We start from the raw sequence: 27956 nt of genomic DNA on the forward strand, positions 1-27956 counted from the left end.
CAGAGGATTGCAGTTGTTCCATCTGCAGGTGACAGACTTCATTTTTTTTAAAAAAAAGAACAGAGGCAAGAATCAGTGATCCTGAATATTGGTTACCAAATACAATATCAAGGTCAACAAGTCTTAATTCACATTCTCTTCAGTTGTCCCCTATCTTCCCTACCTGCATGCACATACAGCTCTTCTGTTCCCTTGAAGTAGTTTATTGTAGAAATTAGTAAGAACAGCTCTGCTAATTGATGGAAGTATGTGCTCAAACTGCATACCACCTTAGTTGAAGGATCATAAAAAATGTAATTGGCCAACAGGACCATGTGAAATTTGACATAAGGGCCATATCTTACTAAAAGATCAAGTCAGAATTGAGGAAATTTTGCAGCAAGCAACTTGTTTCTACACCTGTTTAGCTAGTGCAACTCCAACAGTGGCCAAGAATATAGACACATCAAACAACTTGACTGGCACCCAATCCACCACTGTTCTACCCTTCACTGATGTATGTTTGTAGCAGTATGCACAATTGCAGGGCCATTCAAGGGAAAATATAGGCCAATTAACCCCAAACTTATTTTCTAACTTGTATCAGTCATATTACCTGGCTTTCTTGGTCAAAGCAATGCGGGGATACAAAATAACATCTTGTGCCCTGTTATGAAATGATGAATGAATTTAGTCTGATACCCTGATTTAGCAAATAACTGGTATGTCATTTACGTAAAAAGTTAAAATGTTAGTGTCACTGTAGAATCTTGATCACTGTTTATTTAGATTTTGATTTATTGTTGTCACATGCACTTTAAATGCAGGGAAAGGTCTCTTTTTTTTTGCATGCAGTAAAGAGATCATAACATACAAAGATCATGGGGTGGTTGCACAGTTTAAAAGTTATGGCTGCAAAGAAAATGCACAAAACACAAGATCAACAGTCAATTTGAAATTTGAGGGATCCATTCAGAAGTCTAATAACAGCAGGGCAAAAGGTATTTTTGAACCTGAAATTTGAGGTTCATCCAGAATTGAAAAGTGTGGTTTTGGAAAAGCATAAGAGTCCATGTTTCCAGCTTTTAAGTCCTTCAATGATTTTTAATTTCACAAATATACCTTGTACAGATCAAAATATTATGAATAACTTCATAATTTCTTTACCTAGAGATCAGAATTAATCATTTGTGTATATACAGGTCTGTAACTATCCATATATTTAGCGGAGGTGTCAGCAGAGCCCACTTCTGTGAGGGGCCTCCTGTTTTTTCCTTTGGTGGGCAGATGTTACACAGTGGTCTTTCCCCACCCTGCCTTGGTGGCAGCTGTCCCAAGCTTCAGCACATCCCTCAACATTTAGTCCTGGACCTTGGAATGTGCAAGTCTGTAACACTCAGTCGGGGTCAGACAGACCAAAGAGTGTTTTTGACCCAGTTGATGATCCTCCAGGCAAAGTTGATGTTCGTCTCTGTGCATGTCCTAGGGAACAGACCGTAGAGCAGAGTCCTGCATCAAGGAGCTGCTCGGGACAAACATCACTGCATTCTTTTCCAGACTTCCTTTGCATAGGTACCTTCTAGAAGGAGGTGTGTGACAGTCTTGTCTCCTCAACTGCCTCTTTGAGGGCAGCATGTGGTGTGGCAGTGTCCAGGTTTGCATAAAGGATCTCGCAGACAGAGTCCTTCTCACCACCAGCCAAGCCATGTCTTGGTGCTTGTTGGAAATTTCTGGTGATGAGGCATTTTGCCAAGGGAACAGCTCCTCAGGATCCACCCTCTCCTTTTCCCAAAGGGTCTCAAGGACCCTACATGCTGACCACTTCCTGATGGACTTGTGGTCAAAGGTGTTTTTCTTAAATTTCTCCACAAGGATAGGTGATACGGAGCATTCCACGGCAGCGAGGCCAGGCCCATCCTTTGTAATAATGCGGACGGGTAGAACTTCAGTACGTAGTGACACCTGGTGTTTGCATACCAAGGATCCACAGAGGTGGCTATTAGGGTGAGGGTGGCATTTGGTGTCTTTTGTTTTCTTTATACATAGGGTCCCTTCAGATCTGGTCTATCTTTGATCTCCATGTTGAGTGGGCTGGGTGACAGCGACTGCACAGGTCCTGGGAATAGGCTAGACCTGTGCCACATACAACAATGGTGACAGTGCTTCGCACCTGATGACCAGATTTCTACTCACAAGGGAGAGTGACCGTAGCTTCCATCTTCCCAGTTTCAGCCTCACTTTCCTGATATGCTCCTCCCAAGACTTGGCACACACCCCAGCACCGAAGGGGTTGGAGGGTTGGTCGGCCCAGTTCCCGAAGAGCACAGCCTTGCTCTTGCCTTGATTTACCTTGGCTCTCAAGGCCTGTTTTAACTGGTCACATGCACATGAGTCTCTGATCCCTGATGAAGGGCTTATGCCTGAAACGTGGACTCTCCTGCTTCTTGTATGGTGCCCGACTTGCTGTGCTTTTCTAGTGCCATACTTTTCAACTGTGATCTCCACCATCTTCAGTCTTTCTCTCAGCTTCATCCAGATATTTTATAACTGGTGAAGATGCTGTTTTTGAACCTGTACAATTGTAATTTTGTTGGGGGGCGGTGGGTTGGAGTAGACGGAGGGTTCTATCTTCCTGCTGAGTTGCAGAAAAGGTACAAGTACATCCTTTCCTTCTGGCCACAGCCTTTAGCTTGTCCCCACCTACCGAGGCCCTGTCTCCGCCTTTGCTCCGCCCCCTTCCAAAGCTGTCAATCAGCCCAGTCCCCTGGAGGGGGTGACGCAGGAGGAAGGAGACGCCATTAGACAAGAGGGCAGTGGCTTGTTTACTGTGGCAGGCTGACTAACTGACTTCCCAATTACAACAGCTCTTAGCTCGCCGCGGTCTCATGCGATTGTGGTCGAATTTTTGTTGGGCTCCGTTTCTCTGCTGATCATGGCGAGTGCCGGCGCTGGAGGCGGTAAAACCTATTCGTTTAAAGTTGTCCTGCTGGGGGAAGGATGTGTGGGAAAGACGTCTCTGGTGTTGAGATATTGTGAGAACAAATTCAACGATAAGCACATCACTACACTCCAGGTTCGTCATTCCTATTCCTCATTCCTCTTTCACTTCAGTTTCCATTTCCCTCGGCCACCCGTGGGTTTTGGATCACTGTCCCCCTCACTCTGGTGGGGCAGGCGGTCAGCGCTCCTGGCAGCGAGGAGGCCCTGCTGCCGAAATGTGAAAATCATTTCCTATTGTACGCTTATACCAACCAACTGGCTGTAAGTTGTGTGACCCACAGTCAGTGTTATTTTTGTTGTTTTGCCAGCGATCAGTGAATTTTTTTTTGGGAGCTGGAAGGCGGAGAAATGCTTAGCCCTTCATTTGTTAAGAAGGCTGATGGTTCTTAAAACAAACAATGCTCACAAATGATATTTTGTCATTAAAATTTGTGAGACGCGTATCAGATTCATTCACAGGTTGGCCAAGTTTTGTTTCCGAAATATCTTCAGCAACACTTCTTAAATTTTAATGTTATTGGCGTTTGTGCTTCATTTTCACTTCCTGCATGCAGGACCATCTTTTAAAGGCTTATACAATTCCACTGAAGTCGGAACTTCCGCAGCTAATTTTTTTAATGGAGTGGCAAATTGAAAGTTTGACGTTTTTTTCACAGAAACGAAAGTATGGAATTTGGTTTCGTGGCATTTCGTCGCATTGTTTTTGGTTGTGAAATAAAGCATGTTTCACATGACGGTAGGGTTTAGTCAGGGGATTTTGTAATCATTGGAGTTTTTTTTCTTTTAACTGCTTGTGTTCTACAAAATATCGAAAATGACTTGGTCTTTGAGCCCTATTTGAGGAATAAAATCAAAATACTGCTCTGTATCAATGACAGTTATATTTCTGGAGTACTTATTCTTGAAAGATTATTGACCACTTATAAGTAAATCTGTTAACTAATCAAAATAAAAAAAATTCTGCAACTAGTTGTTTCAGAATCAATGAAACTGGAAAGACAATTTATAAAAACTTGGTAAATATTTGGAAAACATTAAGATTGATAAGTCTCCAGGGCCAGACCAGATTTATCTTATGCTGCACTGGGAAGAGATAAAGGAGGTTGCTAAGCCGCTGGCAAGGATATTTGTCTCCTCACTCTCCACAAGAGTCGTACAGGAGAATTGGAGGGAGACAAATGTTGTTCTTATTTTCAAGAAGGCTAATAGGGAAATCCCTGGCAATTACAGACCAGTCAGTCTTACATCTGTGGTCAGGAAAGTTTTGGAAAGAATTCTGAGGGATAGGATTTATGACTATTTGGCAAAGCATAGTGTGATTAAAGGCAGTCAGCATAGCTTTGTGAGGGGCAGGTCATGCCTCACAAATCTTATTCAGATCTTTGAGGAGATGTCACGACAGGTCGACGACAGTCGAGCAGTGGATGCGATGTATATGGACTTCAGCAAGGCATTTGATCGGCTTCCCCATGGTAGGCTCATTCATAAAGTCAGGAAGTATGGGATACAAGGAGATTTGGCTATCTGGATTCAGAATTGGCTGGCTGACAAAGCGGAGAGTGGTTGTGGATGGGAAGTATTCTGCCTGGAGGTCAGTGTTGAGTGGGGTCCGATGGGCTCTGTTCTTGGGCCTCTGCTCTTTGTAGTTTTTATAGATGACTTGGACAAGGAAGTTGAGGGATGGATTGGTAAATTTGCAGATGACACAAAGATTGGAGGTGCCATTGATAGTATAGAGGGCTACTGCAGGCTGCAGCACGACATAGACAGGATGCAGAGCTGGGCTGAGAAATGGCAGATGGAGTTCAACCTGAATAAATGCGAAGTGATGCATTTTGGAAGATCGCACTTGAATGTTGAGTATAGGATTAAAGATGGGATTCTTGGTGGTGTGGAGGAACAGAGGGATCTGAGTGTGCAAGTACATAGATGCCTCAAAGATATAAGGAGGAAGGTATAAAGGAGACGTTAGAGGTAGGTTCTTTATGCAGAGAGTTGTGTATGCATGGAATGTGTTGCCAGCTGTGCTGGTGGAAGCAGAGTCATTGGGGACATTTAAGCGACTGCTGGACATGCACATGGATAGCAATGAGTTGGGGGGTGCTTAGGTTAAGTTACTATATTTTACATTAGGATTAAATCTCAGCACAACATCGTCGGCCAAAGGGCCTGTTCTGTGCTGTACTTTTCTATGTTATACGTTCTATGTAGCTTCTCTGGTATTTGAGTATATTACCAGAAGTAACATTCATTTTTGGATGCTTGATTTTAATGTTATTAAGCTTGCTATAATTTATTAGAAGACACAGCTGTTCTTGTCTCTTTTCCGTTTATTCAAATTTGATGTTAAAAATGAAACTTCCTGTTTTCTGTCGAGTGATCCACTTTGGCCATAGCCTTTGTCAGTAATATAGTTAAAGATTAAGAACCCATAAATGGATGTATTTTAATAATCGTGTGCAGAAGATATACATATACAGAGAGGATCTTGCACTTGTTGGCTTTCTTTACTCAATCATGGGATGTGGGTGTCACTGGCTCCTGTATTTGTCCCAGCAAAGGTGGTAGTGAGTTGCCGCACAAAGTCCTTGGAGTGTAGGTACATCCACAATGCTGTTTTGAAGAGCGTTCCAGGAATTTGACCCAACAACAATGAATAAACAGCTCTTTTCCAAATTGAGATGATGTGTTCATCTTATTCTGTAGATTAATTGATTCCCGTTTTTTTTTTACTTTTCTAGTCAAAATAAATGCCACTTTGTTTTCTTGTTTTAAAGGAATTGAGGTCGTTTCTTTGTCTTTGCAAAGCTTTCACAAAAAGGCAAATAAGATTTGAATATGCATTGACAGAATACTTAATTTGAATATCAGAAGTTTGAACTGCCTCCAGTTTGCATATTCGTAACTCACTTTTCATGAACCACAGGATAATATCTTTTATATTGTAAAGCATCCCAAGGTACTTCACTGAAACATTTACCATATGTTTAGCTACATGCGTAGCTATTAGAACAGATGACCAAAGATGCAAGTATCTTGGAGCAGTGGAGTAAACCATGGTTTGCAACAGCATTGACTTATATGGTGCCCTTAAAGTAATAAAATGTCTGTGACAATTCACAGAAGCATTATAAAACAAAATATGAAATCAGGCTACATAAGCAGATGTTAAGTGAGATTACCAAAAGCTTAGTTAGTGATTTTTAAAGAGCGTCTTAAAAGAGGAAAGTAAAGTAGAGAAGCAGAGTGCTTTCTCGACTTGGCACCCAACAATTGGAGACATGACTACCAGTATGCAGAGTTTAAAATTGAGATGCACGTGAGATAGAATTAGAAGAGCATAGATATTTTGGAGAATTGTGGAACTGGAGCAGGTTACCAATAAAGGGAAGGATATGGAAGTGAAGGGATTTAGATACAGCCTGAGAATTTTCAAATTGAGACATTGCTTGACTGAGACCAATGTATGTTAGTGAGTGGGAAACAAGGGTTTTGAGCAAGTTAAAACACAGGAAGCAAGTTAAAACACAATTTTGGATGACTTCAAGTTAGGGTAGAAGTTGGGAAATCTGCCAGGAAAACAATTGGAATAGTCGAGTCTAGAGATAATGAAGACATGAATGAGTTTCCACCAGCAAATGAAGTGGGTAAAGTTGCATGCTGTTACAGAGGTTGGGATAGGTGATTTTGGTGATCACAAGGATGTCCCAGAGAGGGTGCAGAATGTTCTCACAGGGGAGAGGGCCCAGCAGGAGGTCATTGTCTACATTGGAACCAATGACATTGGAAGGGAAAAGGTTGAGACTCTGAAGGGAGATTACAGAGAGTTAGGTAGAAATTTAAAAAGGAGGTCTTCAAGGGTAGTAGTATCTGGATGAACTCATGGCATGGTTAGGAACATGGGACTGGGATATCATAGCAATTACGGAAACATGGCCCAGGAATGGGCAGGACTGGCAGCTGAATATTCCAGGATACAAATGCTACAGGAAGGATAGAAAGGGAGTCAAAAGAGGAGGGGGAGTGGCATTTTTGATAAGGGATAGCATTACAGCAGTGCGGAGGGAGGATATTCCCGGAAATACATCCAGGGAAGTTATTTGGGTGGAACTGAGAAATAAGAAAGGGATGATCACCTTATTGGGATTGTATTATAGACCCCCCAATAGTCAGAGGGAAATTGAGAAAAGAACTTGTTAGGAGATCTCCGCAATCTGTAAGAATAATATGGTGGTTATGGTAGGGGATTTTAACTTTCCAAACATCAACTGGGACTGCCATAGTGTTAAAGGTTTAGATGGAGAGGAATTCCTTAAGTGTGTACAAGACAATTTTCTGATACAGTATGTGCATGTACCTACTAGAGAAGGTGCAAAACTTGACTTACTCTTGGGAAATAAGGCAGGGCAGGTGACTGAGGTGTCAGTGATGAAGCACTTTGGGGCCAGCAACCATAATTCTGTTAGTTTTAAAATAATGATGGAAAAGGATAGACCAGATCTAAAAGTTGAAGTTTTAAGTTGGAGAAAGTCCAATTTTGACAGTATTAGGCAAGAACTTTCAAAAGGTGATTGGAGGCAGATGTTCGCAGGTAAAGGGACGGCTGGAAAACCGGAAGCCTTCAGAAATGAGATAGCAAGAATCCAGAGAAAGTATATTCCTGTCAGGGTGAAAGGGAGGGCTGGTCGGTATAGGGAATGCTGGATGACTAAAGAAAGTGAGGGTTTGGTTAAGAAAAAGAAGGAAGCATATGTCAGACACAGACAGGATAGATCGATTGAATCCTTAGAAGAGTATAAAGAAAGTAGGAGTATACTTAAGAGGGAAATCAGGAGGGCAAAACGGGTACATGAGATAGCTTTAGCAAATAGAATTAAGGAGGATCCAAAGGGTTTTTACAAATATATTAAGGACAAAAGGGTAACTAGGGAGAGAATAGGTCCCATCAAAGATCAGCAAAGTGGCCTTTGTGTGGAGCCATAGAAAGTGGGGGAGATACTAAATGGATATTTTGCATCAGTATTTACTGTGGAAAAGGATATGGAAGGTATAGACTGTAGGAAAATAGATGGTGACATCTTGCAAAATGTCCAGATTACAGAGGAGAAAGTGCTGGATGTCTTGAAACGGTTAAAGGTGGATAAATCCCCAGGACCTGATCAGGTGTACCTGAGAACTCTGTGGGAAGCTAGAGAAGTAATTGCTGGGCCTTTTGCTGAGATATTTCTATCATCGATAGTCACAGATGAAGTGCCGGAAGACTGGAGGTTGGCAAACGTGGTACCATTGTTTAAGAAGGGTGGTAAGGACAAGCCAGGGAACTATAGACCAGTGAGCCTGACCTCGGTGGTGGGCAAGTTGTTGGAGGGAATCCTGAGGGACAGGATGTACATATATTTGGAAAGGCAAGGACTGATTTGGGATAGTCAACGTGGCTTTGTGCGTGAGAAATCATGTCTCTCAAACTTGATTGAGTTTTTTGATGAAGTAACAAAGAAGATTGATGAGGGCAGAGCAGTAGATGTAATCTTTATGGACTTCAGTAAGGTGTTCGACAAGGTTCCCCATGGGAGACTGATTAACCAGGTTAGATCTCATGGAATACAGGGAGAACTAGCCATTTGGATACAGAACTGGCTCAAAGGTAGAAGACAGAGGGTGGTGGTGGAGGGTTGTTTTTCAGACTGGAGGCCTGTGACCAGTGGAGTGCCACAAAGATCGGTGCTGGGCCCTGTACTTTTTGTCATTTACATATATGATTTGGATGCGAGCATAAGAGGTACAGTTAGTAAGTTTGCAGATGACACCAAAATTGGAGGTGTAGTGGACAGCAAAGAGGGTTACCTGAGATTACAACAGGATCTGGACCAGATGGGCCAATGGGCTGAGAAGTGGCAGATGGAGTTTAATTCCGATAAATGCGAGGTGCTGCATTTTGGGAAAGCCAATCTTAGCAGGGCTTATACACTTGATGGTAAGGTCCGAGGGAGTGTTTGTGGGCGGCACGGTGGCACAGTGGCTAGCACTGCTGCCTCACAGTGCCAGAGACCCGGGTTCAATTCCCAGCTCAGGCGACTGACTGTGTGGAGTTTGCACATTCTCCCCGTGTCTGCGTGGGTTTCCTCCGGGTACTCCGGTTTCCTCCCACAGTCCAAAGATGTGCAGGTCAGGTGAATTGGCCATGCTAAATTGCCGTAATGTTAGATAAGGGGTAAATGTAGGGGTATGGGTGGGTTGCGCTTCGGCGGGTCAGTGTGGACTTGTTGGGCCGAAGGGCCTGTTTCCACACTGTAAGTAATCTAATCTAATCTAAACAAAGGGATCTTGGAGTGCAGGTTCATAGCTCTTTGAAAGTGGAGTCGCAGGTAGATAGGATAGTGAAGAAGGCATTTGGTATGCTTTCGTTTATTGGTCCGAGTATTGAGTACAGGAGTTGGGAGGTCATGTTGTGGCTGTACAGGACATTGGTCAGGCCACTGTTGGAATTTTATGTGCAATTCTGGTCTCCTTCCTATCGGAAAGATGTTGTGAAACTTGAAAGGGTTCAGAAAAGATTTACAAGGATGTTGCCAGGGTTGGAGGATCTGAGCTACAGGGAGAGGCTGGACAGGCTGGGGCTGTTTTCTCTGGAGCGTGGAGGCTGAGGGGTGACCTTATCGAGGTTTACAAAATTATGAGGGGTATGGATAGGATAAATAGGCAAAATCTTTTCCCTGAGGTCGGGGAGTCCAGAACTAGAGGGCATAGGTTTAGGGTGAGAGGGGAAAGATATAAAAGAGACCTAAGGGGCAACTTTTTCATGCGAAGGGTGGCACGTGTATGGAATGAGCTGCCAGAGGATGTGGTGGAGGCTTGTACAATTGCAACATTTAAGAGACATTTGGATGGGTATATGAATAGGAAGGGTTTGGAGGGATATGGGCGGGTGCTTGCAGGTGGGACTAGATTGGGTTGGGATATCTGGTCATCATGGACGGGTTGGACTGAAGGGTCTGTTTCCATGCTGTACATCTCTATGACTCTGTGACTCTAAGTCAGAAACTCACCTTAGAATCAAACACAACACTAAGGTTGCAAATAGGTTGGCTTAATGTTCCACTTTTTACATGGAAAGGAATGGTCAATAGCCAGGGAGCAGAAAGCAATGGCTTTAGTCTCCTCAAGATTCAATTAGAGAAAATTTGTGGCCATCTAGTATTGGATGTCAGGTAAACAGCCTGATAATTTAGCAACAGTGGAAAGTTGAGTGGTGGTGCTAAGATAAAGCTGTATATTGTCATTGCGTGTGTGAAAACTGATGGTGTGGCTTTGGATGATGTCACTCAGAAGCAGAAAATGGTTGAGAAACAGGATGGAGCCAAGCATAGATCCTTAGGAGACATCAGACATAACATAGAATCTGGAAGAGAAGATATTTCTAGTGACTCTCTGACACTGATTAGACAGACAGACACAAAAAAAAGAGTTTTGCAGTGACAGTACTCAGCTGGATGACAGCAGAGTGATAGTGTATTCACATGTCAAGGATGCAGAGAGATTGAGAAGGACAAGGATGGAATTTCACAAAATATGTCATTTGTGAAGTTGATAAAAGCAGTTTTGATACTGTAACAGTCGTGGAAACCTGATTGATGTGATTCAGATGTGGAGTTCAGGGAAAGATAAGCCTGGATTTGGAAAGTGACAACATGCTTAAGGACATTTTGAGATGAAGGGAAGGTTGACAGTGGAACAGTAATTTCCAAGGTCAAGGACCGAATATAAAAATCGAGATGTCTTGCTAAAAGCATAAAAGGAACTATTTAGACCACTCCTGTAATATTGTGAATAGCTTTGGTCTCCTTAACTAAGGAAAAATACACTCACATTGGAGGCAGTCCAGAGAAGACTCATGAGGTTAATCTTTGGTATGAAATTTTCTTATGATAAATGGTTGAGTTGGTTGGGTCTGTACTCGTTAGAATTTGGAAGAATGAGTTGTGACCTTACTGAAACAAGATTTTTAGTGGTTTGACGCAACAGTTGTTGAGAAGTTATTTCCCCTTGTGGGAATGTCTCGGACCAGGGGGTAGATTCTCAATGTGGGGTGGTAGAATCTTTAGTAACCTTTATCAAAAAGGACTGCAGAGTCTGGGTTCCTAAGTATATTTAAAGCTGAAATAAACAGATTTTGAACCAGTTGTGGGGAATAGGCAGGAATGTGGAGTTGAGAACTGTCACATTAGCCATGATCTCATTAAATGGTGGAGCAGACCTGCATGGACTACTTCTGCTCCTACAACTTAATGGGTTTTTTTTGCGAGAGGTGTGAAGAAGATTTGCAGGAGTTGTGAACAGTATCTGAAAGGAGAACATCATTTGTACAATGGTGAATTAGATAGAATGGAATTTCCAGAGCTTAACAGCCAAGACAACTGAAGAAATGAAAATTGGGAATGTGCAAAGGTGAGAATTTGAGAAGTGCAGAAAACGCTGAAGCTTGACAGGCTAGCAGAAGTTGGAATGGTGAGAGCTTGTGGAGGGATTTCAAATAAGAATGAAAGTGTTAAAATAGAGGTTTTGTTGAATTGGAAGCCAATCTAGATCAGCACTAATTTATAACATAACTGATCTTTTCATTGTTCATATTACGAGGGGCATGGATAGGGTGAACAGCCAAGGTCTTTTCCCCAGGATAGGGAGCCCAAAACTAGAGGGCATAGGTTTAAGGTGAGAGGGGAAAGATTTATAAAGGAGCTAAGGGGCTATTTTTTCACACAGAGGGTGGTGCATGTATGGAACTAGCTGTCAAAGGAAGTGATGGAGGGCTGGTACAATTACAGCATTTAAGTGGCATCTGGATGGGTGTATGAATAGAACGAGTTTAGAGGAAGATGGGCCAAATGCTGGGAAATGGGACTCGATTAATTTCGGATATCTGGTTGGCATGGACAAGTTGGACTAAGAGGTCTATTTCCATGCTTTACGTCGCTATAAGTATGTAGGTCATAGAGCAGAACAAAGGGAGTAGATTGGTAGAATTAACATTAAAAATCTCACACTGCCAGGTTATAATCCAACAGGCTTATTTGGAAGTACTAGCCTTCAGAGCACTGCTCCTTCATCGGTGGGGCTGGACCATAAGATAGAATTTATAGCAAAAGATCACAGTGTCATGCAATTAAAATGATATATTAAACAAGCTTGGATTGCTGTTTTATATATGGTTTTAATTACATGAAGCTGTGATCTTTTGCTATAAATTCTGTGTCTTATGATCCTGCCCCACTGGTTACCTGATGAAGGAGCAGCGCTCTGAAAGCTATACTGTACTTCCAAATAAACCTTTCGGACTATAACCTGGTGTTGTGTGATTTTTAACTTTGTCCACCTCAGATCAACACTGACACCTCCACATCAGAATTAAGATTGCAATACCTGTTGGCTGAAATTAGAATTTGTTAAATTGAATGCTACTCTCCACAAGCTGTGGTTGCTAATCTTTGGAACTTGACAACTGCTCCATTCTCTACTTGAGCACCCAATGCAGGTAGTTGGAAATAGTGGACCAAATAATTGAAATCTAACTTGTTTATGAATAGGAGGGGTTTGGAGGGATATGGGCCAGGTGCTGGCAGGTGGGACTAGATTGGGTTGGGGTATCTGGTCGGCATGGGTGGGTTGGACCGAAGGGTCAGTTTGCATGCTGTACATCTCTGGGACTCTATGACTCTATGTCATTGAAAAGTGCTTCTGATACTTCAAATGGGTTACTCCAAGCCAGCTTTATTTCTGTGCAGTGATTTTTTTTTCTCGCTGAGTCGTTTTGTTGTCTGTAAATTTAGGTAACTGTTTATTGTTGATGTTAAAGATGCAAAATTTGAAACATCAGATATACTCCACTTTTTAAAAAGTAAATATTATTCTATTGCTTTTTAAAATATTCTTTGTGTAATAGCTTTTGCTCCAAAGATCTGCTGTTCCACAAGTTGTCTTTGTCCATTTTTAGGCATCATTCTTGACCAAAAAACTGAATATCGGAGGCAAAAGAGTAAATATTGCAATTTGGGTAAGTATTCAAATTTGTTCAATTAATTTGATCACAACATTGAAAAAATTTTATTGACATTAGAGTTTATGTGGTATAAGCCGTATCTTTCACTAACACATTAATTGTAAAATAGTTGTTAAAACGTGAACCAATCCCAGTGAAGAGGAAATTTTTGTTCCGCTTTGTTATTGTGATATTCAGCTTTCAGAGCTGAAAATGTGTTGCTGGAAAAGCGCAGCAGGTCAGGCAGCATCCAAGGAGCAGGAGAATCGACTTTTTTGGCATGAGCCCTTCTTCAGGCCCTGAAGAAGGGCTCATGCCCGAAAAGTCGATTCTCCTGCTCCTTGGATGCTGCCCGACCTGCTGTGCTTTTCCAGCAACACATTTTCAGCTCTGATCTCCAGCATCTGCAGTCCTCACTTTCTCCATATTCAGCTTTCATTCAAGTTTCAGATTGAATCTATGCTTTAGATGCAAAATCTGTATGAACAGAACTGATTCTGTAGGAGTGCTACATTTGCACCATAATTTTCTTTTATAAGTTTATAAAACTATAAATCGGCTGAAGCATTTTTGAATATTATGTATGAATTAGTTTTCTTTTCCTTTTATATGAATTTTTCTTAAAGTGAAAATTTAATGAATTGTTTTTGCTGTAATAATCGTCCTCATTTTTATCAATTTTACAAACTATTTGAAACATACTTTGTTTATAATTATTCCCAAAATGGGCGGCACGATAGCTCAGTGGTTAGCACTGCTGCCTCACAGGAACAGTGTCCCAGGTTCGATTCCAGCCTTGGGTGACTGTCTGTGTGGAGTTTGCACATTCTCCCCGTGTGTATGTGTGTTTCCTCCAGGTGCTCCGATTTCCTCACACAGTCCAAAGATGTGCAGGTCAGGTGAATTGGCCATGCTAAATTGCCTATAGTGTTAGGGGCATTAGTCAGAGGGAAATTGGTCTGGGTGGGTTACTGTTCGGAGGGTTGGTGTGGACTGGTTGGGTTGAAGGGCCTGTTTCCACACTGTAGGGAATCTAATCTAATCGAATCAAAATATTGATTTAATTAAGTCCTTGTATGGTTCCATTCCCACCTAATGGAACACCATAAGCAGTGTGTTTTCAACAATTGCTTCTGTCTGTTTCTCCAGACATTTATCTTCATTTCCCCTAAAGATTTGCATGCGGTCTCTTTCTTACACATATGGTGCTTCTTGGCAACATTCTCTTAAGCCCAAGAGCTGCATTAACATTAGCAGATGCTTTCCAGCTGTACTTTTCGATCTCTGTGGCCTCCACTGTGCTAGCGAGCCTTGATGATTTTCTTCTTCTGGTTAGCCAATGTCACAAACACAAAAATTATTCACTTTTAAGTTTCACAACATACTCCACCCCTACAAACCCCATTCACCACTGTCAGTTGAGTGAAACAGTTTAAAATCTTGATATGCTCAGTGTGATTTCGAATTTCAAAATTCATGAAGATGACTTACTTACATTGTATTTCTGACCTCTATCTCAGCTCAAACTATTCATGACTTTGCAATTTACAGGCTTGAAAATTATTTGTTTTCTTTGCTGACCTTTCCATCCTCCACTGTCTGTCAATGCCAGATCTAAAAGTCTGCTGTTTCTGTCCTTTTTCATACAGACCTATCTTCTTCTGGGCAGTCCTATGAGATTGACGATAACTTGCTCTTACTGTGGTTCAGTGAATTCTGAGGTGGCTGATGAATGATCCTCAGGCACTGCCACATGTGGGACAGGTGGTGCTTGAAGGGTTGGGCTGATGAGTGTTTTCCTGTTTGTGTACTTTATGCAAGGTCTCAACATCTGTCTGCTCTTGTCAAAGTCTTTCTGTGGTCAGCACCTTCCCAAATAAATGCTCTCCATTTTGGTTGGTTACAAGACAAGGACATCTTAAATAAGGGCATCTCTAAAATGTTTTTCCGCTGTCCTCCTAAGTGTCTTCTGCCACAACCGAATTCAGAGTTGAGCAGTTGCTTAGAAAACAGAAGTCAGATATAAGGATGACTTCCCAAGTGGAGTTGCTCTTGAATGATTAGTGCCTCAATGCTGGTTGTGCTAGCTTCGAAGGGTGTTGTTGTTGGAGGATTCCATTTCCTGCTCCTGGATTTGGAGGATTCTATGAATGCAGCACTGATAATATTTCTGTAATGTTTTGAGATGCCTGTTGTAGGCTAATAAAGTGTCCAATGCATACAGTCAGGAACGAGGGGGTCATTACTGCTTGGTAAACCATGTTATTAGTCTTGGGTTTGAGATCCTGGATAAATGAGCTGACATGTTGGAAGCTTCATTATGTATGTCTGCCTTTATGAAGAGGAGGGCTCCAAATGTATAGAAAATGATCCATATTTTCCCAGACCTTGCAGTTGATCTCAATTGATGGGAGATAGCTTGGAGGATGACTGTATTTTTCTTGGTATTTTGTGAAAGGCCTGTACTGGTTTCCATACACTCAAAATGTTCCAATTTCTACCTACCTTGCAACTGTCAGTCCCTGCAGTTATCTTAGTGCTCTTCATGGCAACACTTTGTTTCTTCATCTCTCTCTATTTTAAGTCTCCTCCAAATCCATTGCAGAGAGTTAATCTCTTGACTTCTTGAGACACTGTAAATTTTTATTTGCCCATCTGTGAAGAATTAGAACTTTTTATTAGTCTCATATCAATAGAAATCGTTGTATGTTCTGCTAATGTGGAATTAAAAGTAATGATGAAAACAAACCTTTGTGTTCCAAACCAGGATACAGCAGGTCAGGAAAGGTTCCATGCTTTGGGTCCAATATATTACAGAGATTCTAATGGAGCCATATTAGTGTATGATATCACAGATGAAGACTCATTTCAGAAGGTGAGTTCTTAAAGAATTCAGGCATGAAGATGCAATTGAGCTTAAAACTGCATAGTTACAGTTTTCCATAATAACACAGTATAGCTAATACTAAGTTGAATGTTACAGAAGAGAAATGGAATGATATAGTACTTCGATTTAAGTTTTGTGAAATCTTGTAGTCTTTATTAGTTTGAAGTTATAAATTGGCTCATGCAAGGGCAGTAACAAGTGGAAAAAAAATTATATCATCTCTCATTACTTGATCCATAGAGCAGAGAAACAGACTGTTCGGTCCAACTCATCCATACCGACAAGATAGCACTATTACTGAATGGCACTACTACTTGTAGTGTCTTGTCAATTGTTCTTGTCTGGAACAAGCAAGATCCCTCTACTGCCATTTCTAGCGCCAGAGAATGGGCGGCACAGTGGTTAGCACTGCTGCCTCACAGCGCCAGAGACCTGGGTTCAACTCCCGCCTCAGGCAACTGACTGTGTGGAGTTTGCACGTTCTCCCCGTGTCTGCGTGGGTTTCCTCCAGGTGCTCCGGTTTCCTCCCGCAGTCTAAAGATGTGTGGGTCAGGTGAATTGGCCATGCTAAATTGCCCGTAGTGTTAGGTAAGGGGTAAATGTATGGGTGGATTGCGCTTCGGCGGGTCGGTGTGGACTTGTTGGGCCGAAGGACCCGTTTCCACACTGTAAGTAATCTAATCTATTCTAAAATAGCGTAAACTGTTTTAGTCACGTTTGCCAGCATTTGGCCCATATCCCTCTTAAACACTTCCTATTCAAGTACCTATTCAGGTTCCTTTCAAATGATGTAATTGTACCTGCCTTCACCACTTCCTCCGGTAGTTCATTCCATACACGCACCACGTGAATAAGCTGCTCCTTTGGTCCCTTTTAAATTTGTTCCCCTTTTTACCTTAAGCCTATGCTCTCTATATAACACTCTTCTTGCACAATTCAGTGAATTCTTCTTGTCTGGAACAAGCATTTTTATTATCCCCTTTTCCTATGATTGTTTTCATCTTGAAATTGAACAAAAATCCAGAAATCAATTTGGCTAATTGAATTTTTCTATAAAGTATCTTGAAAATTTAGCTTTCCTAAACCCTTCCCTTTGATCATTGAAGACTTTTGAGAGAAATGATAGGGCAACATTTGGCATACAAATTAAATATTCCACGAAGAAAGCTTCAGAACTTCACAACCTCCAGATGTTTTTAAATGCTTTAGTTTTTAAAGTGTCACATTTGTTGTAATTTATTAAATTGAACAATCAATTTGCACATAGCAATTCTCAAACAGTAGTATGATAACCAGAGTTGGGGATGGGGGCAGGTGTTGATTGAGTGAACAATTGGCCAGGACATTAAAATAAATCCCCTGCTGTTCATCAAAACAGTACAGACGAATTTCTTAAGCCCATCTAAGAGGGCAGGTGAGGACTTGGCTTAAAGTCTAGTCCAAAAGATGACAGCTTTAACAATGCAGCACTTCCTCAGTGCTGCATTGAGCTGCAGTCTGGAGTTTTGTGTTAAAGTTCTGGAGTGTGACCTAACCCTCAAATTTACCACAGCTGGCACTTGGATGATAAAAGTTTTTTTATGTGCATGGTGAAATTGTGAATGAAGAAACTATGCACTCATACTTACAAAATCTAATGCTTTTTTTTAAGGTGAAAAATTGGGTGAAAGAATTGCGGAAAATGTTAGGAAATGATATTTCTTTATGCATTGTAGGTAAGTGTTCATCTCATCCGCTAGTAAATGATTTTGTTTTTAAATAATAATCTTGAGTTGAATAATGTTTCAGAATTTGATATTGTTCTAAAATAAAGATTTGAATTTTAGCTTGGATGCATATTACATTATCATTGGGTGGGTCAGGAGTTTGGAGATCAGGAAACCCTGATAGGTTTCCGGAATCTTGACTTCTTTCTTTCTAGGTTTCCTACCAAAAATTAACCTGCTAGTTCTCCAACAAACAGACTACATCACAAGACTGCAGCTGATGTTTTCTCGAAGGTCTAATTGGTGGAGGGGTGAAGACACTGATGTAGGAGATATAACTGAGGGGCGGGGGGCGGAAATTGATGGTGATTGGAGAGATGGTGGTGTGGGGCTGAAGAATCATGAAGATGGAGGAGAGTGGGTTGGGAATGTAGAGGTTTATCTGGTAACTTATTGCACTTGGAAGATGCCCTCATCTTCCTATCGCATAAGCTATAATGTAAGTGCAGTTATTTCATGAAACCTGTTCCTCTCGCTTTCTTTTACCTACTGAGTTTTACAAGGCCTGGAAAACCCAATTACTATCTATGATTTAAAAATTACTGTTAAAATGAAGGCATGTGACTTCAGTAAACTATTTTAAAATCAACCTGAATTTTTTTTTTTGGCAAAGTGATCAAATGGAGTGATAAAAATGCTAGATGCCATTAAATTAAACATCTCATTACCTTCACTTCGAAGTTATATGACTATAGAACCTCCTGGCCAAAAACCTGGTCATTGAGATATATGGTTTTGTTTTAGTATTATATGAGGATAAGATTATCCTGGAACATTTAAGTTAAGAAATGATTAAAAGATTGCGTTTTATGTCAGTGAAATATTTTTCCCAAAACTTTTACAAACATCCTGTATTTTAAAAGTCAGTATTGAAGATTTCCTCCATGTGCTATTTTGAGTGAAAATTTTAAATAATTTTTACAATTCCATTTATGATTTTGTTAAATGTTCTACGGAGAATAAATATCGCCCTTCTGTCAAATGCCTTAACTTTATTAGCACATTCCGAGTTACCGTGGTGTGTGGCTTAGAAGGAAACTTGCAGTTGTGGCATGTCTGTGAATCTGCTGCATTTATCCTCCTAGGTAGTAAAGGTCACAGGTTTGGAAATTGCTGTAAAGGGAGCCTTGTTGCATTACTATAATTCATCTGGTAAACAGTGTGCTCCCTTACTACCACTGTGCTTAGTGATGCAGGAAACAAATGTTGATGGTGGCAGTTATGGTGCCAATCAACCAGGTTACCTTGTCCTGATTAGTATCAAGCCTCTTGTGTTGTTTGAGCCGCACCAATCCAGGAAAATGGAGAGTATTTTTTCTCACTCCTAACATCTGCCATGTAGATTTTGGACAGGGACTGGCGGGACAGTTTGTAACCTGTGATTTGTTTGTGTAGCCACAGCATTTATAATGTTGATCCAATTCAATTTCTGGTCCATGATAATCTTCCAGGATATTGATCGTGGGGTATTCAGAGACGGTAATGCTTTTGGATGTCAAGGGATTACATTCTCTGTTGCTGGAGATGTCATGCCCTCCTTTCAAGTGACATGAATGTTGCTTGCCACTATTAGCCTAGATCTGAATGTTGTCTAGATTAGGGTGGTGCTGGAAAAGCACAGCAGGTCAGGAAGCATCCGAGGAGCAGGAAAATCAACATTTTGGGCAAAAGCCCTTTATCAACCCTAATGTAGGACTTTTGCCCGAAATGTCAATTTTCTTGCTTTTCGGATGCTGCCTGACCTGCTGTGCTTTTCCAGCACCACTCTAATCTAGTCTCTGATTTCCAGCATCTGCAGTCCTCACTTTTGCCTACTGAATGTTTTCTAGGTCTTGCTGCAAATGTATGTAAAATATTTAAGTCAGGTGTTGTGAGTAGTGCTGAGCATCATGCAATCATCAGCAAATGTCCCCACTACTGACCTTAGAATGGATGTGACTCCACTTAGTGGAGAGTTTCTCACTGATTCACATTGTCTGTAGTTTTATTAGGGTTCCTTGAAGACATACTTGGTCTAATGCTGCCTTGATGTCCAATTGATGTCAATAGTAGTCACTCTCACTTCACCTTTGGAATTCAGGTCTTCTGTCTGTGTTTGGATTGGTCCTGTAATAAGGTCGAGAGCTAAGTGGCTCTGGTGCAACCTAACCTGATCATCATTGAGCAGGTGACTCTTTGAAAGTTCACTTGATTGAACTGTAGTAACTCCTTCCATCATTTTGTTCAAGAGCAGACTGATAGAGTGATAATTGGCCAGGTTATATTTGACCCTCTTTTTATGCTCAGGACATACCTGGGCAACTTTCCACATTGCCAAATAGATGCCTATAACTGTTCTGGAACAGCTTGGACAGGAGCGCAGCTAGTTCTGGAGCACAAGTCTTCAGCACTATTGTTGGAGGATGCTGAGATGGGTCCCCCACTCAGCACTTCTGGTGAAAGATGCATGCAAATACTTCAGACCTGTCTTTTGCAATGACATGCTGGTTCCCCATCCTTGGGGATACAGCAATTTGTGGAATCTCCAACTCCTGCCAGTTAATTACCATTCGTGACTGAATGTGCAGAACTGCAGAGCTTAGATCTGATCCGTTATATGTGGGATCACTTAGCATTCTTTACTGTTTGCTACCTCAGTTATTTAGCGTTTCACCAGGTTGACACCCAATTTTTTAAAGTATGACTGATGCTGCTCCTGCATGCTGTCCCACACTCTTCTTGTATTCGGCTTATTTTTTAGCTTGCTGGTTGTGGTAGAATGGGGAATATGCCAAGTCATGAGGTTTTAAATTGTTGTTGAATACAATACTGCTGCATGATCGCCAACAGTGCCTCATGGTAGCCCAGTTTTGAGTTGATGGGTGTGTTCAAAAACTGTCCCATTTAGCAGGTTGATAATGTCACACAGAACAGCAGAGGATATCCTCAACAGAGATGATAGGACTTTGCAAAGACTATGCAGTGTTCACTCCTACCACTACTATTGTGGACAGATACATCTGTGACTGTTTGATTGATGAGATGTGATATTGCAGCTGTATAGGATAGCAATAAGGTCACTTTTAGAATACAAGGTTCAATTCTGGTCCCCCTGCTATAGGAAAGATGTTAAATTTTAAAAGGTTCAGAAAAGATGTACAAGGGATTGGAGGGTTTGAACAAAAGGGAGAGGCTGAGAGGTGATCTTGTAGAGCCTTATAAAACCATGAGGGGAATGAATAGCATTAATAAACAAGACCTTTTCCCCAGGGAGGGGAGTCCAAAATTAGAGGGCATAGGTTTAAAGTGAGAGGAGAAAGATTTAAAAGGATCCAAAGGGACAACGTTTTCATGCAGAGGCTGGTGCATTTTTGGAATGAGCTGCAACAGGAAATGGTGAGGCAAGTACAATGATAACATTTAAAACGCATCTAAATGGATACATGAATAGAAAGGTTTTAGAGGGATATGGGCCAAATGCTGGTGAATGGGACTAGATCACCTTAGAATATCTGGTCAGCGCAGAAGAGTTGAACCAAAGGGTCTGTTTTCATGCTGTACAACTCTATTACTCTATATGTAGAGTTTTGGCCTTATTTTTCCAGTAATTTGTCACAGTTATTATAAACTAAATTTACAAAACAGTGATAACTGTCATGAGTTCCATCTTATCAATGCATGAGACTAATGTCTAAGTGTTAGAATTCCAAAATGATCATGGGATTTGTATTTTGAAAAGGCCAGAAACAAAAACTCAGTTTATGAACTTCATCTTAGTCACAAGATTGTGATCAGCTATTTGACAATATGTCCTGAGTGAGTTTTATTTTGTACTTCAGCTAAAAGTTGTTTGAAACTGTAATGTCTTATGGAGTGATTTAAGATAATTGTCTTAAACATCAAATATAATAATGTAATTATCTGTATACTTATAAATATACTGCAGTAATTTTCAGTTATGTTAGTTGTTGAATTCACCAAGCCTGAGTCCAAATAGTAAATAATTCAGGACATCTAATTTGGAAAATGTTGCCAGAGAATAACTTCAGTGGTCAAGTGATGTCACATATCTATCATTTAAAGTATCAATGGTTTCGCTTGTTGAATGTGTTATTGAGGAGTAAGATGCAATTTAAAATTCAGTTATGCTACTAGTGCAAACCCAAAGTTTGAAGTTTTGCCTGTAAGGGACATTGTCCTGGTCTGAAAGTCTACATTGCTGCTTTGTTGTATTTCATCTTGGTGAGATCAAAAATATTAATTGGAAGTTGTTTGGACGAAATTTTATATCTTCAAGTTAACTGTTTTGATGGGATGATATTTCCTATGGTAGGGGAGGTGACAAGAAGACGTGTTTTTAAATTGTTGCAAAAGAGTAAGAAAAGAGGTTACCAGAAATATCTTACATAGAGAATTGTTGGAATGCTGAGTGCCTAGCTAAAGGTAATGTTTGAAGTAGAAACCACCGCACTAACAGATCTTTTAAGGAAAAAGTGGGGAAAAAATTGAAATAGAACATGATTGTGGGCTCTGGGGATTCGAGAAAGGCAGCAGGCTTAGTTTTCACTGATCTTGGAAACAACCGGCACAAAACTTGCTGGGCCAATGTAAACATACGTTATCTCAATCAAGAGCATGTAAAGGCTCCTTTGAGCCTACCCCACCGTTCAGTCTGATCATGACTGATCTTCTACTTCAACTTCCTATTGGATTATTCCCAAATCCTTTAAATACCCAAAAATCTAATAATCTCTATCTTGAATAAACTCCATGACTGAGCATCCATAGTTTTCTGCATAGAGAATTCCAAAAACTCACAACTCTTTAAATACTTAAGCTTCACTTCATCTCAGTACTAAATGGCCCTGCTCTTTTTCTGACACTGTGACACCTGGGTTTAGACACCTAAACCAAGTGATCCTGTCTCTCAGCATCTTGCTAAGATCCTTAAGAAGTGTGTATATAGCAATTGAATGCCGTGAAAGACATTTAGGTAGCACCTATCACAACCATCAACTGTCCCCAGGTACCCTATGATCAATAAATTACTTTTGAACTGTAGTCACTGCTATTATTGTAGGAAATGCAGTAGCTAAGTTGCACAAGACCAGACTCCTGAAAAAAAAAATAGATTCTGATCAGAGAATGCATTATTTTGATGTTGATTTAGAGATCTTTGAGTTTCTATGCAGTTGGTCTAAACATAAACCAAGATTGTTGGAAATGACCAGATTGCTTTAGGATTGTTGAAATGTTGTGGTTCTATTCGCTGAGCTGGGAATTTGTGTTGTAGACATTTCGTCCCCTGTCTAGGTGACATCCTCAGTGCTTGGGAGCCTCCTGTGAAGCGGCTCCCGGCACCCGGAGGAAACATCACAGAAGCGCTTCACAGGAGGCTCCCAAGCACTGAGGATGTCACCTAAACGGGGGACGAAACGTCTGCAACACAAATTCCCAGCTCGGCGAACAGAACCACAACAACGAGCACCCGAGCTACAAATCTTCTCACATACTTCGATTGTTGAAATTCCACTGTACGTACTGTATTATTTCCAGAACTTAGGTATGTAAGAATATGGGATTTTAATTAAATAAATATTCAGCGAATACACTCATGTATATTTGATTTAATGATCAAAGTTTTTGGTTTTCAGTAAAAAGTTGATGGGATGGTTGAAATTGCAGAATCTTGCATTAAATAGAATTTGATCCTGATTTAAAACTCATTGGCCTTGATGAGGAAGATTAGTATGCTGTTTGTGTATTCTAACCAATTTGAAAGCCTAGTACCTGTGATTCTAATGTTTATGTGCTTCTTTTATCAGGTAACAAATTAGACCTTGAAAAGGATCGTCATGTATCAGTTGAAGAAGCAGAGGTGTAAGTGCACAAACATTCTATTTTTCTCTCATTGCACTAATTGAATTGCAAAATCAGCCTTAATTTAAAACTTGGATGTTAACTGATATTTGTACAGGTACGCTGAATCAGTTGGAGCAAAACACTTCCATACGTCGGCTAAGTTGAACAAGGGAATTGAAGAACTATTTCTTGACCTTTGTAAAAGTAGGTGAAATTTTGCCTCTTAATTATACAATAGTGGATGTTAACTGTTTGGTTAGACGTGTTGAAATTCAATTTAATTGTTAGAAGTAATAAAGAACTCTTCACATGTACCATCAGTGATTCAAACATCTGATGCAAAATGGAAAAAAGAATGTTCTTCTTGGTAGATATTCAATTTAATTGGATGTTACAGAAGAGTAACTGAAGTTATTTTCCTAATTTCATTTTTTTAGCACATCTTATTAGAGATATAAAAATGTTGAATGGCTGTTTTAAATGTGGCAACAAATTTTTGACACATCCCCTTATCCACTTTGACAGTTTGTTTTCAGTAAATATTTTCAGTCTGTTACTTTCACAATTCAATCTATTTAGTCCTGAACCCTTACTCTTTAAGATTTATTTTCTTCACATCCAGTATCCTTTCATATGAGTTTCACTTCAAACAATTTCTAATAAAGCATTCTAAATCATTACTTTGTAAAAAAATACATTCTCCTAACCTGTCTTCATGCCTGGGCAAATCAGTTATGTGCCTGGTTTGAATTTAAACAAAAGCCGGTTAGTTAACTGTTCCTTGGTACGTTCTATATGGCAATGTCTTTACTAACTGGTGCCAATTACCAACTAATCTGCACCCTCTCGTCATGCAGTGTTAGTTGTCATTCCGTTTGAGATTTTTACATTTCTTACCTGATGAGTGCAAGACATAAGTATTTGATAGCAATACAGTACTCAGTCTCTTCTGTATCTTGATAGCTTTCACGATCTTCTAAATCAAAGTGCAAAAAGTGTGGAAACTATATTTAAACTTTCTTTTAAATATAGACTCAATGTTATCTCCTTTTTTTGTACTGAACAAGTTTTACTTTTGTTGAAGAGTTGTGGCGCTGGAAAAGCACAGCAGGTCAGGCAGCATCCGAGGAGCAGGAAAGTCAATATTTCGAGCACAAGGTCTTCATTGGGAACAAAGGGGTGGCCCAAGAGGGCTGAGAGATAAATGGGAGGGGGTGGGCTGGTGGGGGGGGGCAAAGTATCCTTGCATGTCTTTGGCCGCCTCCACCATCAAACTCTAGCCACTGGTGCCCTTCATCTTTCATCTTGGGACCCTCCAACCACACGGAATCAATGTGAATTTCACCAGTTTCCTCATTTCCTCTCTCCCCACCTTATGCCAGATCTAACCTTCCAATTCGGTACTGCCTTCTTGAACCTGTCCATCTTTTTTCCCATCAATCTGTTCCACCCTCCTCTCTGACCTATCACCTTCACCCTATCTTCACTTACCTATCTCATTCTCAACTACCTTCGTCCCTCCACACCCCGCCTCCCCATTATCTCTCAACCCCCTTGGGCCACTCCCTCATTCCTGATGAAGAGCTTATGATTGAAATGTTGACTCTTCCTCTACTTAGATGCTGCCTGCTCGGCTGTGCTTTTCCAGCACCACATTGTTTGACTCTGATCTCCAGCATCTGCAGTCCTCACTTTCTCCAAGTTTTGTTTTTGACCTATTTTCAGGAATGATAGAAACAGCCCAAGCTGAAGAAAGGGCAAAAGGTAATGGCAATGGCCAATCTGCAAACACAAGAAGAGGTGTACAGATAGTTGATGATGAACCCCAACAACAGAGCAGCGGAGGCTGCTGTTCTTAACCGACCAAAACTGTTGAGCTTTGTTTTTGACGTGGAGACTGCCATGCATCACATCACATTTCTTATCAGCTGAATGTTGTGTTTTAAAACTCATCTTAAAGGACTAAAAGTGCTAAACAAAGCGAAATGTATGACCAGAAGGTTTTGCTTTTCCTTTCTTTTTACACTTGTCTGAACAGAAATGATCTATGGCTTTTGTCATGAATCTTATTTAGAATTGACTTTTTTTTAATTGAGAAGCTGTATAATTTGCATGAAACATTTTAGCATGTAGAAGCTCCAGTTATATTGTCCTTTTAAAATCAGATCTCTATTATTTAATAACTTATGTACATGTTGAATAGTACACATTTGACTATTTTTGAACATTACTAAATGTGCAGATTCAGTCAATTATTTTCGAGTTTGAGCAGGGTTTTGCACAAGGCTCTCCCTATTATGAGTTTATTCATCTATTTCTTAACATGGTGAAAACATGCATAAAAATGTCATATTAAATATTTTATTCACTTTACAAGGCGTGTACATCTTATAAACTTTAGTTTTTCCAAGAGCCAGTGTGAATGGGGGTTGAAAGCATTTAAATAATGGCCCAGCTTTTGCTGTAACAAATGTTCTAATGGCACCTGTTGTTGGATAGACTTATTCTTCAATGTTTAGGTTTTCCTTTTTGTATGCCAAATAGCTGGAATTCATAGTTGATGATTCTGTAGATGAGGGAAACATGGCACCTGGTGCTCAAGCTAACAAGACAAGCAACTATGTCTCCTTAATTAATGAGGCTGAAGGATTGAGGAAAAAAGGAACAATGGCAAAGGAAGTGTAAATTACTGGATGAATTTAATGTCAGCTAAGATGGAGCAAAAAAGCTTGGATTTAGAGAGGAGAGACCAACAAAAATGCTTTTTTTAAATGAGATTTTATATTTTTAAAACCTTGAACAATTAATGCCTAAAATAATACAATTCCACACTTAACTGTTAATTATCAGCGCTGGGGATCTTGGATGGCAATTTTTGACTGTTATTAGATATTTTAAGAGATATTTACATTTGTAATGACAAGAATTAACTTTATGACCAGTTTTAGTTTGCATCTACTGTGCAAATAAGCACACTGATTGCATCGCAATTGTGAAACACTTTCATGAAATTATCTTGGACAGCAGTTTTAAGGTATTGACATTGACTATGCATATGCTTCTCAACTGTATTTGCTATATGATATATATGCATAAATAATGAGAAGAATAGTTAGTCTGTTACTTTGAAAGTAAAATCTGGGCCATTGCTTCTGTCAAAGTAGATTTATCTCACCAAAATTTGAAATAAAGGGGTGAAATTGGCCTTTAATAGTGTGGAAATGAGTGATAACCAAACTACCCTAAGACCCATTTCCCAATCAATACTTTGGAACTGAAGTAGGCTTTGCAAATTGACAACAAAGGTCTGAAGGAAAATACAGTTTATTAAATTTTTGTGCACAGTGTCTGTGAGAAGAAATGTAATGTTTTTTGGATTATGGTTTAAAGGTGCAATGCAAAATTTCTTACCTGTAAATCTAAATCAATGTAATAAATGCACTAAAGAGGCATCTGTGTTAAAGCACTGCTCGGTGTTTCCTTGATTGGGCTCCTTTAGCATAAATATCTCGTTAAGGAACTGTAATGTGTTTTAACCCATTTTCAACACGTGGATGTTAACATGGTAAGTACAATGGTTATAAGGTTGGTCTTTATCAACTGTACTAAAATCAATTATAGTGAAGTTGAGCATTTTACTACTAAATCTATCGTGAACCTTTTTTATTTTTTTTCAGACAGATATGTCTAGAACCTGTGAAATCATTTAATTGCTTCAAGTCAAACATAGAATGATCAAGTTTAAGAAAAAGACTTGACGCTCTATTAAACTCAAATCATGATTTATAAATTAAAAGAGAGAAGGGAAATATTCAAGTGCTTGCATTGCAGAGGGATGGCTTACCAATACTTTCATGGAAAACAAATGGAGCATTCTTTAAAGAGTAATGCCCGGACCTGCTTCAGATAAGAAAAAAATTGATCTTGAATGATTGTCAAAAAATTTGAAAGGAATTTAATAAATAGTTGGAATAAGAAAAGAAAACTACATCTACATGTAAAGGAAAAGGGACAAAAGCAGAAATTGCTGGAACAGCTCAGCAGGTCTGGTAACATCTGTCAAGAGTTAACATTTCGGATTCAGTGACCCTTTCCCAAAACTGACCTGCTGAGCTGTTCCAGCAATTTCTGTTTTTGTTTCTGATTTCCAGCAGTCACAGTTCTTTCAGTTTTTGTCAAGGAAAAGGGGTTCCCTGAAAAGTATAGAATATTATACTAACACTAGATTTAATTGGTGATTAGAGGAACCAAGGAAACTGAAAAATGTACATCTACATCAACAAATGACAGCAATGAAATATCATTTCAATGTAATAGAGCAGTGGCCAGGAATGTACTTAGATGTTTAAAAGCTAACTGGGTTTGAAATTCATGGGTATGCAATAGTAAATTTCATTGCACCATCCCAAGAGAAAATAAAGCAATGATGTAACAGCTGAAAAGTATCCAG

At 40.1% G+C, this 27956-nt stretch overlaps 1 protein-coding gene across 1 annotated transcript; it reads left to right on the plus strand.

Annotated features, from left to right (window-relative positions):
• The first annotated feature begins 2726 nt into the window (after positions 1-2726).
• Positions 2727-26972, plus strand: LOC132824899 (ras-related protein Rab-21). Its single transcript, XM_060839748.1, has 7 exons — positions 2727-3052; positions 12968-13027; positions 15780-15887; positions 17551-17614; positions 23470-23524; positions 23622-23710; positions 25232-26972. Exons 1-7 carry the CDS (start codon positions 2912-2914, stop codon positions 25363-25365), a joined length of 651 nt encoding a protein of 216 aa, XP_060695731.1. The 5' UTR covers positions 2727-2911; the 3' UTR covers positions 25366-26972.
• Positions 26973-27956: the final 984 nt, after the last annotated feature.

This window comes from Hemiscyllium ocellatum, chromosome 19 (assembly GCF_020745735.1).
Source record: "Hemiscyllium ocellatum isolate sHemOce1 chromosome 19, sHemOce1.pat.X.cur, whole genome shotgun sequence".
Taxonomy (NCBI): Eukaryota; Metazoa; Chordata; class Chondrichthyes; order Orectolobiformes; family Hemiscylliidae; genus Hemiscyllium; species Hemiscyllium ocellatum.

Coding starts and splice junctions, on each gene's coding strand:
- LOC132824899 (XM_060839748.1), top strand. CDS start 2,912: ATGGCGAGTGCCGGCGCTGGAGGCGGTAAAACCTATTCGTTTAAAGTT. Junction 13,028..15,779: donor GAGTAAATATTGCAATTTGG/GTAAGTATTCAA, acceptor GTTCCAAACCAG/GATACAGCAGGTCAGGAAAG. Junction 17,615..23,469: donor TATTTCTTTATGCATTGTAG/GTAAGTGTTCAT, acceptor TTCTTTTATCAG/GTAACAAATTAGACCTTGAA.